The sequence below is a fragment of the Globicephala melas genome, chromosome X (assembly GCF_963455315.2).
Source record: "Globicephala melas chromosome X, mGloMel1.2, whole genome shotgun sequence".
Classification (NCBI taxonomy): domain Eukaryota; kingdom Metazoa; phylum Chordata; class Mammalia; order Artiodactyla; family Delphinidae; genus Globicephala; species Globicephala melas.
The window spans coordinates 46,396,947-46,412,176 of NC_083335.1; the positions used below are offsets into that span (position 1 = coordinate 46,396,947).

At 34.5% G+C, this 15,230-nt stretch overlaps 1 protein-coding gene across 1 annotated transcript in view; it reads right to left on the bottom strand.

Moving 5' to 3' along the window:
• DIAPH2 (diaphanous related formin 2) overlaps window positions 1-15,230 on the bottom strand; it is an 887,427-nt gene that overhangs the window by 405,589 nt on the left and 466,608 nt on the right. The window contains exon 23 of the mRNA XM_060292429.1: window positions 13,165-13,294. Within this exon, the coding sequence (XP_060148412.1) occupies window positions 13,165-13,294 (130 nt within the window). The remainder of the gene's footprint in view (window positions 1-13,164; window positions 13,295-15,230) is intronic.

Consider the following 15,230-nt stretch of genomic DNA (forward strand, 5'->3'; position numbering starts at 1 on the left):
CCATGGCTTACGGGCCCAGCTGCTCCGCGGCATGTGGGATCTTCCAGGACCGGGTCATGAACCCGTGTCCCCTGCATCGGCAGGCGGACTCTCAAACACTGCGCCACCAGGGAAACCCACAAATGAAATTTTTGTGCATAAATCTTGGTACCCATTTCTGATCATCTTCTTAGGACAAATTAAATGTTTGCAATTAGTTTGAGGCTCTTGATACATTTTCCTTTCCGAAAAATTGAGATTATCTTGAACTTGGACCATTAATGCATATGTATCGCCCCTATACCACCTGCGTCAGTACTGAGTATGTGACAGTTTGTTTTTAAACTTTGTCACTTCAATAGCTGAAAAATTGTATATTATTGTTTTATGTGTATTTCTTCCATTACAGATGAGGTTGAATATTTTTGGTATGTTTGTCTTCTGAGAACATTCTGCCCATGTACCATTTGTCCACGTGGATGGCACATGTATTAAAATTGTTTCTAATGAATTTCTAAGTTGGGATATTAACTGAAATAATTAATAGAAGTGTAAGATATAACTCATTTTCCTTTGAAGAACTCCTATTCAGTGTGATTTCTAATAGTAAAAGATACATGAATAAATGCCCAAATTAATTTACAGCATGCCCCACACTTCCATGGAATAGATAGCTGAAGAAAAAGTGATATATTTAAAACAAGGGATACAAATGTGCAACTCAGGGACTGTAAGTCCTTATACTATTAGAATTAAATAAACAAGTGTTTAGTTGGTGACCATATCCCTCAAGAAGGGTGAGCAATAGAGATATTCTTTGTTCATCACCACAGGGTGTGTTACTACTCTCTGTGAAAATGTAGAAGGAAAAATGAATTGAATGAAACCCTAAATCCTGACAATACCATTTTATATATTTATCAGTTTACTGTAGTTTTAAAGTAAAACGATAAGTGTTTGTATTTATACGATTTCATTGGGTGTTTCTAATGGTAATAATTAATTTCCCATTAAAATCCAGAATTTATTAAGGTTTATATTGCCTTCTCAGCTTATCTTAAATTTATGAGTAAAAGTTTCATTTTTCATATCTTTTTCAACTATGTTTTTGATATTACTCTCAGTGTTGTTATAATGAAAAGAATAAGTGATATAGAAGTAGCCAAAATCTTAGCTCTTATTAATTGTGTGACCTTGAGCACTTTATTTAATGTTTCTGAGACTCAGTCTCCTTTTCTCTAAAACCAGGCTTACTGCAGTGCCAGGCACTTAGTAAGCCCTTTATAAATGGTAGTGGTTAATATTATCACTAGTATTAGGAAAAAATGCAAAATTAAGTGAAGAAGCAATAGCTAGCATAAACATTAGCCTTGGGTTTTGTGCTACAAATGCAGGCAGAATCCATTCCTTAAAAATGCACGTAAAAGAAATGTTTTATTATCATTTGTATTAGTTATTATAATATTTTAAATTCACACCTTTTTTATGTTCCCCTAAACATTTACTATTAATTATTTAGAACATTCAATTAAAACTATACATTTTTTCTTTTCTTCCATGTTTACACATACTAAGGACAAAGATATCCTATCAGAATAGGATAATGGAAATTTTATGGTCAACTCTTAAATGTGGAATAATAATTCTTCCATCAGAGCTTGGAGATGTCATTCAAAATGAGATGAGCCTATGTGATCACGTTTTTAGAGTCTAATTTCAAAAACACTATGAGATGGAAAAAAGTAAAAGAACATGTAAAGACAAGAAAATTAATGACATCATATGTTATTTCAGAGTGCTTTATGATTTAACAAGTGAATTTTGACCTTCATTTTTTAAATGGGGCCGAACAAACATAAAAAACCTGATCAAAATCATCTGGAATTAATATCTTTATGCTAGCTTGAATAATAAATCATTATTTATATATAACAGTTTTCTCTTAAGGCATATCCACACTGAATATCTAATTTTATTATCATAATCACCTGAGGGATAAATATGACCATCTATATTTTTCAAATTAAGAAATGTTATGATACAATGAGGAAAAAGGCACTGAGAGGTTAAGTGGCAAAACTATGATCCAACAAGTAGGTACTAAAAAAGTTGAAACTAGAATATATATGTTATGATTCTCATCCTTGGCCATATTATTTCTAGCATGCGTCTCTTTCAGATATGACTGTACCAGAATTCTTTGCCACAGAGCTATTAGCTTCCAGTAGGAGTCAGGGTTTTTTTCCCCTCACTATTTCAATGACTCTTCTAATAGAAATGCCAGCTCCATTCTGACTGTTTTACGTGGAAATACTCTAAAGGAGTTTGGGTCATATAAAATTAGCATAAGTCAATATTATACTTGCTATTTACTATAATTTACCTCATCAACTTGTAGAATCCCAATTCCAGAAAAAGACCCAGTTAAATTCAAGAAATCACCCCAGCCACGTAGTCCCCTGTGTTCAAGACACGTTTGAAACGTGTAAAAAATGGAGAATGGGGGCAGCCTATTAGGTAGATCTGATACTGTTCTTTCCTCTTCCAAAATCACCAACCCTAATATCCCTAAACCAGATTCATCCTTATTGATGAATCTATCAAAAGAACTGGTAGTGGTAAAAACTGCAGTGACAGCAACCAAGTTGCTTACCAGATTCTACCAATTTCCCCTGGTGGTACAAGGGAATCTCCACTCAGGACAGGAGCCACCTCTTCCTATGATTCTGCCATGGTGGCAGAGAACTGGTTTTTTCTTCATTTCTTTCACTCTTCCCTCTTCCCTTACTCTCCCCTCTCTACCTTGACATTACTACTTAACATCAGTCCCTAAACCTCTTGCATCAAATATGTCCCTGTGTTTTACTTCAGGAGTCAATCACATTTTAACATTTGCTGTATGAATATTCATTTTTCACCTAACAAGACTGTATCCACAAGGAGATTAAATGAGCAATATTCCCACATATCCTCTTTCCTGACATTGAAGCAAAGACACAATGATAACAATGAGAGCAGTGACAGGTTCCTGGTGAAAATTTTACCTCAGGATGTGCTCAGGACATGTTAGGACTCAATGATATACAAGACAGCATAATATTGACAACAGCTATGGAAAAGAAACATTCACCCTGAATGTTTACATGGCATATAATGTGCTTGGTGATTTTCTTAACTTTTTTTTCCTTTTTAATACTAGAGTGTACCCATCCACTCTCAGACTAAAGGACACTTTGACAAAATCCTTAAGTGACATACAACTTGCTGAAAAACAGTAATTATTTACAGTAACATCAGATCAACTCTGACAGCAGTTATTTATACAATGCATGTGATCATTATAACTAAGCACAGGTAAAAACAAGAGGACCTTTTGAATTAAAACGTAATACCTTTCTCACTTTTCATCATTCATTACACATTTTAAAAATACAAATGACCGCCTATTAAAAAATGCTTTGTTAAAGCATATATCCCTGGTGCACACAGGTGACCAGCTGAATTTTCACAAACTGAACACACCCATGTCACCAGGATCCAGATCAAGAAATAGAATGTGACCAGTACCCCAGAGGCCTTCACATGTTCCCTTCCAGCCATTAACCCACCCCAAAACTAACCATTTATAATGATTTCTAACATCCTATTGACAGATTAGTTTTGCCTTAAACAGCTACTTTTAAAGAAAACATATTGAAGACCTGGGCGCAATGTGTAAGAAGTTGAAATTAAGTATCTGCAGATATATTTTAGCTATTTTAAGTATCCAGAAAGTTTCACTGGGGTTAAATAAAGATGGCAGCTAAGATCAGGTGGAGGTTTCAAAATCATTCACTGAGCTGAATTTACTATGCCAATACTTTGTTAGATGCTCCCTTGAAAAAGCAAACTATGATAACATACATTATTTCCGAAAGCATCATGCCAGGATGCAGCCAGGATGCAAAAGAGTACAGGATATTGTAATGCAAAAGAGTATAGGATCAAGCACCAAACTAAGAAGCTCAAGTAAGTACTATGGTAGAAGAGGGGAAGTGAGAGACGCCTGAAAGCCAAAGCAGTTGGGGAAGGCTTCATAGAGGGCCATCAAAAGATACATACATTAGGCTCAAAAGGGCTGAGAGAAGAGGGGGGAATTTCAGTTTAGAAAAACACAGAAGCCTAGGCTCTGAGACAGGCTGGGCCATGAAGTGGGTGTAAGACAGATGAGCTACGCATACAGTTCTCTAGCAGAAAGAGATTCTGGGTTGCAAAAGCTAAGGTACCCTAACAAATGCCTATAAGTCTATAAAAAATAGCTGATTTATAGTGAAGCATTTTACTCAAGTACAAATGGCCATGGTCTCTGCTTCCTTTCACTGTTCCCTGAAGATACGAATGTTTTCAATAGTTTCCTGTAGAAATGAAAATTAATTATAGGGTTTATGTGTTATGAATTAAAAACACTGTTTCGTAATGACTAGATTACTGACCAGTAAGAAAATATGACTCTCTTTCCTAAGTCCTTTTGACATTTCAGGTTGAAAATATATTTTCTATGCATGTGTTGGACCTCTTGTGATTTGTACTATTTTAAAGAAATTCACTTTGTTTAAAAAAAAAAATTGGACCTAAGTGTCCATTGACAGATGAATGGATAAAGAAGACGTGGCACATATATACATGGAATATTATTCAGCCATAAAAAGAAATGAAATTGAGTTATTTGTAGTGAGGTGGATGGACCTAGAGTCTGTCATATAGAGTGAAGTAAGTCAGAAAGAGAAAAACAAATATCGTGTGTTAACACATATATATGGAATCTAAAAAAAAAAAAAAAAAAAAAGAATGGTTCTGAAGAACCTAGGGGCAGGACAGGAATAAAGACACAGATGTAGAGAATGGACTTGAGGACACGGGGAGGGGGAAGGGTAAGCTGGGACGAAGTGAGGGAGTAGCATTGACATATATACACTACCAAATGTAAAACAGATATTTAGTGGGAAGCAGCCACATAGCACAGGGAGATCAGTTCGGTGCTGTGTGACCACCTGGAGGGGTGAGATAGGGATGGTGGGAGGGAGGGAGATGCAAGAGGAAGAGGATTACTGTAGCTTTGTAGTATAGTCTGAAGTCAGGGAGCCTGATTCCTCCAGCTCCGTTTTTCGTTCTCAAGATTGCTTTGGCTATTCGGGGTCTTTTGTGTTTCCATACAAATTGTGAAATTTTTTGTTCTAGTTCTGTGAAAAATGCCAGTGGTAGTTTGACAGGGATTGCATTGAATCTGTAGATTGCTTTGGGTAGTAGAGTCATTTTCACAATGTTGATTCTTCCAATCCAAGAACATGGTATATCTCTCCATCTATTTGTATCATCTTTAATTTCTTTCATCAGTGTCTTATAATTTTCTGCATACAGGTCTTTTGTCTCCTTAGGTAGGTTTATTCCTAGATATTTTATTCTTTTTGTTGCAATGGTAAATGGGAGTGTTTTCTTGATTTCACTTTCATATTTTTCATCATTAGTGTATAGGAATGCCAGAGATTTCTGTGCATTAATTTTGTATCCTGCTACTTTACCAAATCAAAAATAAATAAATAAATAAGAGGAAGAGGATATGGGGATATATGTATACATATAGCTGATTCACTTTGTTATACAGCAGAAACTAACACACCATTGTAAAGCAATTATACTCCAATAAAGATGTTAAAAAAAGGAATAATAACAGTACCTGATGAAAATATAGCAAATATTTGAAAAACCATACTGAAAAAGAAACCTCATTTTCATTACTGGAAATGGCTATATCACCAACCCATTACTTTAAAAACTGACAAATAAAGGGAATAAATTGAGCATTTAGCCTAACCTTCCTGTATGAGCTATATTTCAGCAAAGCCAATAGTTGCTGAGGAAAGTCTTTTACAGAACATTTCTAGCCAATAAATGCAGAAAGTATAGTAAAATTAGAAAGTCACCATTCTGCAACCTCTAATAAAATAATGGATCAGGGCAATAATCATCGTAGGTGCTAAGACCACTAGGTGAAATTTGATAAGGAACTTTATAAGAAAGAAATCAGGCTGACACCATCTGAAAGTGGAACATCCAATATTATGTCTCTTCATGTGATACAACAAAAAGTACATAGCACTTGCTTCCAAAAAAAAAAAAGAAAGAAAAGAAGAATAAAACAAAGAAACACTGCTCTAATCAAGCCTCCAGTTCTAATTTCTCATGTACAAGAAATAAGGAGGTTAGCAAAAAAGTTAAACACCAGAAGAAACCAATCAACCACATTCAGAATCCAGCACATTCTTCACGATAATTAACTTGGTTTATTCAATAAACAATAGCATTTTTTAACAAAAAAAGGAGAGACAATTATAAATTAAAAGAGTTAAAAATATAAAAACCAAATGCGATGTGCACATTTTGTTTGCACCCTGATTCAAATAAACTAACTCTAAAAAACACTTTTGAAATAATCAAGGAAACTTGGACTGGGTATTAGATAATGTTAAGAAATTGTTCATTATGTTAGGTATGGTAATGGCATTGATTTGTGTTTAAAAAAAATATGTCCTTATATGTCAGACATATATTATGCATATAATGTGCATAATAAACTAGTAACTCTAGTTAGATGATAGGATAGTTGGGGTTTTCTTTAAAGGCTGAAATATACCTGCAAAAACACTATCACCGTCACCAGTAGCAGTAGTAGTAGTAGTAGTAGTGGTAGTAGCAGTAGGGATGGGAAATAAGACTAACAAAATGTTTTATAATATGGAAACTGAATACTAGGTACACTAGGGTTCATCATATTTTTCTCTGTAATTCTGTTTATATTTGAAAATTTCCATAATAAAAATAATTTAAGCCTCAAAAAAAAATTGGGGTGACCTGGTGAGAGTAAGGAAGAAAGTATATCAAACTGGAAAATGTATGAATTAGACTCCCTAAAACTTAATATTCCTCTCAATTTTTATAAGATTTTTATGGTGTCAATATGATAGAATGTAATTCATTCAGCAAAATTATTTATTTGAAATAGTGTAGGAAAGGTCCAAAAAAAGCTAAACAAACAATTTAACTTTTTTATTAAAATGATATAGTGGTACAATGTATACTCAGTTTTATTCAGACTGCTAACATCTAAGTAAGGTCAATTCTATTGACATTCTGTTAACATTGGTTTATTACCATTCTGTGCTTCTAAAAAGTTAGACCAAAACACAAAGTTGTTTTTTTAAAAAAAAATTTATTGGAGTATAGTTGCTTTACAATGCTGTGTTAGTTTGTACTGTACAGCAAGGTGAATCAGCTATACGTATACATATATCTCCTGTTTTTTGGATTTCCTTCCCCTTTAGGTCACCCCAGAGCACTGAGTAGAGTTCCCTGTACTTTATAGTAGGTTCTCAAAAGTTATCTATTTTATACATAGTATCAATAGTGTATATATGTCAATCCCCATCTCCCAATTCATTCCATCCCCCCCTTCCACCTTGGTATCCATACATTTGTTTTCTATGTCTGTACCTCTATTTCTGCTTTGCAAATAAGATCATCTATATCATTATTTTAGATTCCACATAATATGCGTTAATATACGATATTTTTCCTGACTTACTTCACTCTGTATGACAGTCTTTAGGTCCATCCACGTCTCTACAAATGACCCAATTTTGTTTCTTTTTATGGCTGAGTAATATTCCATTGTGTATATATGTGCCACATCTTCTTTGTCCATTCCTCTGTTGATGGACATTTAGGTTGTTCCATGTCCTGGCTATCGTAAACAGAGCTGCAGTGAACACTGGGGTGCATGTATCTTTTTGAATTATGGTTTCCTCTGGGTATATGCCCAGTAGTGGGATTGCTGGGTCATATGGTAGTTCTATTTTTAGTTTTTTAAGGAACCTCCATACTGTTCTCCATAGTGGCTGTACCAATTTACATTCCCACCAACAGTGCAAGAGGGTTCCCTTTTCTCCAAACCCTCTCCAGCATTTATTGTTCCAAAACAGAAAGTTGAAATCTGCTAGGACATCCTATGGTTTTGTACTTTCTCACATCTTGGGTCCTATGAGTTACTGTACATTGAATGCTCTAAAAACAGTAGGATTTTGTCCCATAACTCAGAAGATTTTTCAATAAAACAGTAGATAGTATAAAAGTAATTTTTTTTGTTCAGTCATTAGAATTAAAGATGTTTCAGCAGTTAGATATTACGTTAAGACAGTTGGCTGCCATTAGTTCCTATGAGACTTTTAATCCTTACTGTTCACCATAAACCTTTATGGTTTGGCAGTCTCCATAAGTTTAGATATTCTCCATTAAGAGCTCGATTGTTTCCAATTTTAACTTTCTCCATGAAAGAAGTAAAATATGGACCAGGAAATATTGTTAAGTCATGGTGTCTTCTTTGTTCTAACTTATCTTGTTTCTCCTCTTGTATTTACAGTAAACAGTAATTTTCAGGTTGCTATTCTCAACTTGTCAACTTCCCATAATGCCTTATTTTGAAATACGCCTGCTGTACTAAAAGGATATACAATGATTCAATGTAGTAAACATTTATTGAGCATTTACTTCTCTCTGAGATGCTGAGCTAGCACTGAGTCTGTTGGGACAAATGGGGCATATTCCTTGCCACTGAGGTACTCAACCTAGGAGGTACAGAGAGAAGCATACAATGAAATAAAAAATGCAAATGTGGCAGGTGCTGTATTACTAATAAAGCTAAAGTACTGCTGTGACTCAGAGAAAGGAAAGGGTATTTCTGTCAAAATGGGGATAGAGAGACTGGAGTACTATATAGAGGAAGTGGCATTCATACTCCAGTAAATCTTTTATTTGGTCAGAGTTGATTTTCTATGTTTTCCAATATGTGAGCATGAATCTCTGTTGTATATTTTAGACCACAAAGGAAGGAAAAGTGGAGCTGAAATGTATGTAATAAAACAACAGACAAAGGTCTGCAAACCTTCATTGACTGTGTGATCGTGGGCAATTCCTTCGTCATTCTGGGCCTCAGTTTTTCAACTGTAAAATGATGAATTTGGACTAAATGCCATCTTGGGTCTCTTTTAGCAGGGACAAGATGATCTCTAAAGCTTCTGCCAGCTCTGGAGTTTCAGAAAATGTTGTTTTGTTTTTTTGCATTCCCCCAACTTTTTTTTAACTCTGCTATGATTTTACTTTTCCTTTATCTCATAGATTTTTCCCTACAATATTTCCTCTAATCTAAACTTTCATCATGATTAATCCTGTGAAGAAGTCAGAGTGGGTAAATAGCTAATCAGAGTTACTAATATAGCATGGAAAGATGGCAGATTATCAAAAGGTATGGTTGGTCATTAAAATTTATAATAGTTGATTTAAATCATAAGAAATTAACACGGCTTATAGAAAACTTAACCAACTTTTATTTTCTAGGATGGCAGTAATTTAACTGAAGTGAAACCCATTTTGGAGGTATGCAAAACCTTAGGATTAATAGTCCCTTCAAATACATTAATATAATTTTCTCCTGCTGAATGGAATAGTTTTAATTAAACTTTACTAACCCTTTTGGTTTAATCCCTGGAGCTGACCTATAAAACACTAGAGGTTTTACATCAAACTGTAAAAATCCTCAAAGCCGAAAGTTAAAGTGATAGCCACAGGGTGGGGAAAAACAATGAAGGATTTACAAACTAGGTCTAGTAAACCAGCAATGCTTTATACAATACAGATCTATATATCTATTATATCTAATTATAAATACATATATAATCTTTAAAATTATTCATTAGGGAAAAGGTAATGGTGGTTTATCAAATAAATTTTCAATATTTTAAAGGCATTAGATTCTCTATAGCAACCACTTTTTTTCTCTCTAAAGACTCATTGGTATGTCAAACAGGAATGAGAGGACCTGCAGATTTATAATTTAACTTGGAAGAAAATGACGAGAGAAATATTATTTTATGAATTCCACTGGTAATAAAATTCCATTGTACTGTTTGATTCTGAACTTCATAAGGGCGGCTTGCCTCCCACACTCCCTGCAATAATAACTAAATAGATAAATAAATAAGTGAAACCAAAGCAAAACCAAACCACTCTCCAATTCTTTAGGCAATGCTTCATAAACGTTTCCCACCCAAGAGCCCCTAATGGAAGAGAAGATTGAACATGCTCCCCAAGGGATCTGCGGCAAGTGTGAAATTTCTTTGAAGTCATCTGTTTTATTTTAAAAATTCATGTGAATTTTGCATTCCACTCCATAATATATATCTGTGTTAATGTAAAATGATGTGTTTTCTCCCAATATCTTTGAGTTACTGAGCTCTAGGAAAATATGTTAAGTTTATACCATAGCTTTGCATCGTCCAAGATGCACACAATTTTAGAAGGTTAGCTTAACAAGGAACGAAGGCAATTTATAAAATACGTTTTCTCATGAATCCCACGTATTTCTTACTTTCAGTTTTCTTTTCACTTCAAGGTAATTTTTTTTTCTTTGTCAGTTAATTTGAGGTCTATAACTTTAGTACTGAGCTGAAATACATTTATTTGCTATAGCAGACAGAAAAGATCCTTATTCTATCAAAATAGGTACTTGGGTTTTAATAATCAAAAAACACAGAAGGGGGGAGGGATACATTAGGTGTATGGGATTAATAGATACACACTATTATATATACAATAGATAGGCAACAGGGATTTACTATATAGCACAGGGAATTATATTCAATAGCTTGCAATAACCTATAATGGAAAAGAATCTGAAAAAAGATATAGGTATATATAACTGAATCACTTTGCTGTACACCTGAAACTAACACAATATTGTTAATCAACTATACTTCAAAAATAAAAATAAAAAATAAAGAGAGAATTTTCAAAGGTATAAGAAAAAAACAAAAGAAGATATTAGTAATCATACAATTATTCTTGAAATATGAGTTATATAACTGAATTAGTTTCATCTTATCTATATCACTCCAGTTTAAAAAGACAGGTACTTTTTTCTTTTTGTAGGCAATCATTTCACAAGGAGATTGTCCAAAATCATGGAAAATGAATTAATATATAGTGTTGATTTATTTTTATTTTTGCTGGTTGGTTGTGAATATAGATATGCTTGCTATATACACAGTACTGGAGGTGACAGAATGTGATTCAAACAGGACTGAAATCTGTATTAAGCAAAAAAGACTAGTTAGACTTAGACACCAAGGAAAAGTATTTAACTATAAATAAGAAGTTAAGTGGCTTGACCTTTCACACCACATTCTGTTTTTTCTTGCAAACTAAATTCACAAGTATTTTGTTCTAAGGCTTTAGTAGCAATACATTAAAAAAAAATAAGGAAATGGATTCTGAACAGTGATTTGACAAATAATAGTCAATTGTCTTAGAGGACAGGGCAGGTAAGATTTCCAGGCATATGATGCAGGATGAAATTGTACACAGAGACAGAATTATTAGAAAGGAATAAAAACGGCTCAAGAGAAAATACTTCTGAACACATGAGAACTAGAAGGAAATGAAAGGGGGATGCAAGCAGGCAGAATGTACTTAAGAACTTGTTGAGTTACAAACTCTGAGTCTAAATTTCATAGGGAAATAAAAAGAACTAGTCAAAATAACTTGAGAATGGGGATTGCCGCAGCCCAAACACAAAGATAGGAAGAGGATTTCTGGCAAGTCTTTCGAATACAATGGCAGGAAGACTACACGAAAGTAGAAATAAGCAAAATACAACAGAGAGGTTTTGCTCTTGAAATGGATAGGAAGAAAGAAGTTGGTGATATCGTAAAAGAAAAATATGAAAGGATTTGCCAAAAGCCCAGATGTAGGAAACAAACAAATAGAACTGAGTATAACACATAATTGGCTGAGACTAGAGAAACTATAGGTACCCTTATGATTGTTCTCTTCCAACAAGGCAACAGCAACAACTGTAATATTCATTAAATTAAAGGAATTAAAGAAATTTCATTAACTTCATTAAATTCAAGAAATATGTTGAGGATGTGATCAACAATACCAGACTGGCAGAGATGATCACTGAACAATATTACACAAACGACTTTCTGGGTTTTATAGACACACTTTTTTTCTCCTTCAACGGACACTAACAGGTTTATATGGTTTGTAATAAACTCGGGAAACGTATATGCTTTTGAGTCCTTACTGAAAGTCCTCGGAGTTATAGAGAAGCAGAATTACTATAGTGCAGTTTCAAATATAAGATTTACGGCCTACTCTTCTTATCGAAGAGGAAAAATGTACTTCTCCACATACATCACCTCACTTTCAAAAAATGTTTACTTGACCCTTCCTCCTTTCTTTCACTTTTCAACTTCTTCTAAAAGTAGACAATACTTACTAACCAACAAAGCTAATCCGTTCGAATTAAAGTCTTGGAGACATTTTTGTTCCTCCTCTCCTGTTCTTCACTGGTGCCAGGTTCTGCCCATTCTAGTCCTTCAATGATGCCCTGCCACCTATCTCATCAAGATCAGACTGCTTACCATGACACTGAAGTCTCTGAAATGGCTACCTTACTGCTTCAGCCTGATAGTCAATGACTCTTTCACCATCCTAACACATTCCACCACTGTGCCTTCTCATATTGTCTGCTCTCTGGACAGCATACCCCTTTTCCATGTCAGTAAAAATCCTATTCTCATGCTTCACCCTGTTGGCCTCCTCTTATCTATCCATTCAAAGTTTCTTTCTCTCTCATCTAAACCACAGTCCATTATCTTTTCCTGTAGCACTTCTCATATTCATCTTTGTTTTATAAAGTATTTGTGTATATGTCTTTTCTTCCCTTCTAGATTTTAAACAAATTCAAGCAAGAACTATCTCACGATCATTTTGATATCACCAACAGCCCCAGAGTATGGTTCCTTTGCAAATAATATACACTTAAGTATTTATGAAATGAAAAAATATACTATTTGATCAGAGATATGAAAGCTTCAATAACCTAGAGCGCTAAAAAATAAAGTTGGTCAAAAGCAGGTCATTAAAACACACTATGCTGTCAAATATAAGCTAATGGAAACTATCTTCCTGCTTTTCTTATATCAGTAACCAAATAAAAATTACGATTAATGCTTATAGATTATTTAATCCTACTGTTTAAAATATTTACTTAGACAAGATGTAGTCTCAAAGCAGTTACAAATCAATTACCTTTGCTTGCACTTTCCACATGTTCCAGTTCTTCAGGAAATTTCAGGATATCCCGGTATTTTTCCTCACAAATTTCAGCAATAAAATGCAAGAGGGTTGTCTTTTGATCTGCTGATTTTGTATCTCGGATCTGGAATGGAATAACGACAATATTTTTAGTATGTTTTAATAATATATAGAGAGAGACTTTTTTCTTTTTTTTAAATTATTATTACTTATTTATTTATTTTTGGCTGAGTTGGGTCTCTTCGTTGCTGCACGCGGGCTTTCTCTAGTTCTGGCGAGCGGGGCCACTCTTCCCTGCAGTGTGCGGGCCCCTCATTGCGGTGGCCTCTCCCATTGGGGAGCACGGGCTCTGGGCGCACGGGCCTCAGCAGCTGTGGCCCACGGGCTCCAGAGTGCAGGCTCAGTAGTTGCGGCGCACGGGCCCAGTTGCTCCATGGGCATGTGGGATCCTCCCGGACCAGGGATTGAACCCATGTCCCCTGCATTGGCAGGTGGATTCCTAACCACTGCGCCACCAGGGAAGCCCAAGAGACTTTTTCTTAAACAAGAGAAATAAATGAATAAATGAACTCAATTCATTGTAACTAATTAAAATTTTTTTTTAAATGTCTGGGGTAGTTCCTACTGGGGTCTAGTGACAATGCTCTGGATTTTAAAATGAACTCCACATTTTAAAAGAGAGAAAGATGACCGAAAAAAGTAAAAAATTAAACATGAATCCGTATTTCTTAAAATGTCTAGATTATTATGGCAAAATGAACTATTCTTTTCATGAGAAAAGAACATTCACTTAAGTATTGATAATAATAGTCCAAGTGAATGTGTGTTTATGTTATCAGCATTCTGTTCTTTGCTTTATCACAGAAATATATTCTTGAAAGCTTGATTCGTCTGTGAGGTAATATTTATTTCTGGCCATTGCTGATGCAAATGAATGTAAAAGAGCAAGCACATTTTACCCTCGTTCACTTGCATGGGCCATCAAAAAAGAATAACTGAAGGCTTTTTATGCTGATTTATAAACAGAATCTGACCACACAATTGTGATAATATGTCAAATTTTATTTGCCTGCCTACACATTGTATCTTCTTTTCAGAGACACTAGAAAAGGGATGCTGCGGTTAGAATGATAAAAGTCTTTAAAGTATAGGACCAAAAAAATCTATGATGAGAATCTAAGTGTTTTCTTTAATATAACTCTCATACTAGACTAAGCTGCAAATAAAATCAAGGATTTACTTCAAAACAAAGGATAAATATGGTATAAAGTATCAACTTTTCTCATTCTATTGGATGATTTAATTCTATAATCCTTAGATGACGGGTTTGTCCACTGATGTTCATACTGATTTGGGGTTTTCAGCTTTAAGGATTACTGTTTAGAATAAATGAATATTCTTTGCAAATAGGTTTATGAAAAGGCTGTGGAGGATATTTAGGTAATTACAGAGTAATTTAATCCTTATTGTTTTAGTATCTAAGGAAAAAAATCGTATTTAATCAATCAGTCCCATACTTTTTGTGCTACAGCCTTCTAACAACTGTTACGTTCCAATGATATGAGCAACTTAAGAGAAATGTTAGTCTTCAGGCTCAGAACAAACAGCCACAGGAAGCATGATGCTGATAACTGAAGTGGCCACAATGATTTATTTTAGAATTTCTGGGATTACTATTTATCCCATGTAGGTAAAATATTTAAAATTTTGCATTATTATGCTGATCCACCAAACACTTTTAAGTACTACAAGGTTGAAATGACACAATTCAAGAACGAGCTATAAGAACAAAAACCAACAAAAACCTCAAGGGCAACTTGTCTTAAGTAAGGCTTGCAGCTGTAGAAGAATCAATGGGAGGTTCACTTTCCTAAAGAGAGGCCTTTACCGGAGATTGCAGTGTTATATGTTCACAAAGTGCATCCCCTTCAGAATATGCTGAATATTCCAAGTAATAAGGAAATAAACATTTTCTTTTTTTCTTACAAATTAATTGAATTCCTAAATCCTAAAAACATTAGGAGCTTAGGGAAACTGAAGGCATATCTTCCTAAAGGAAA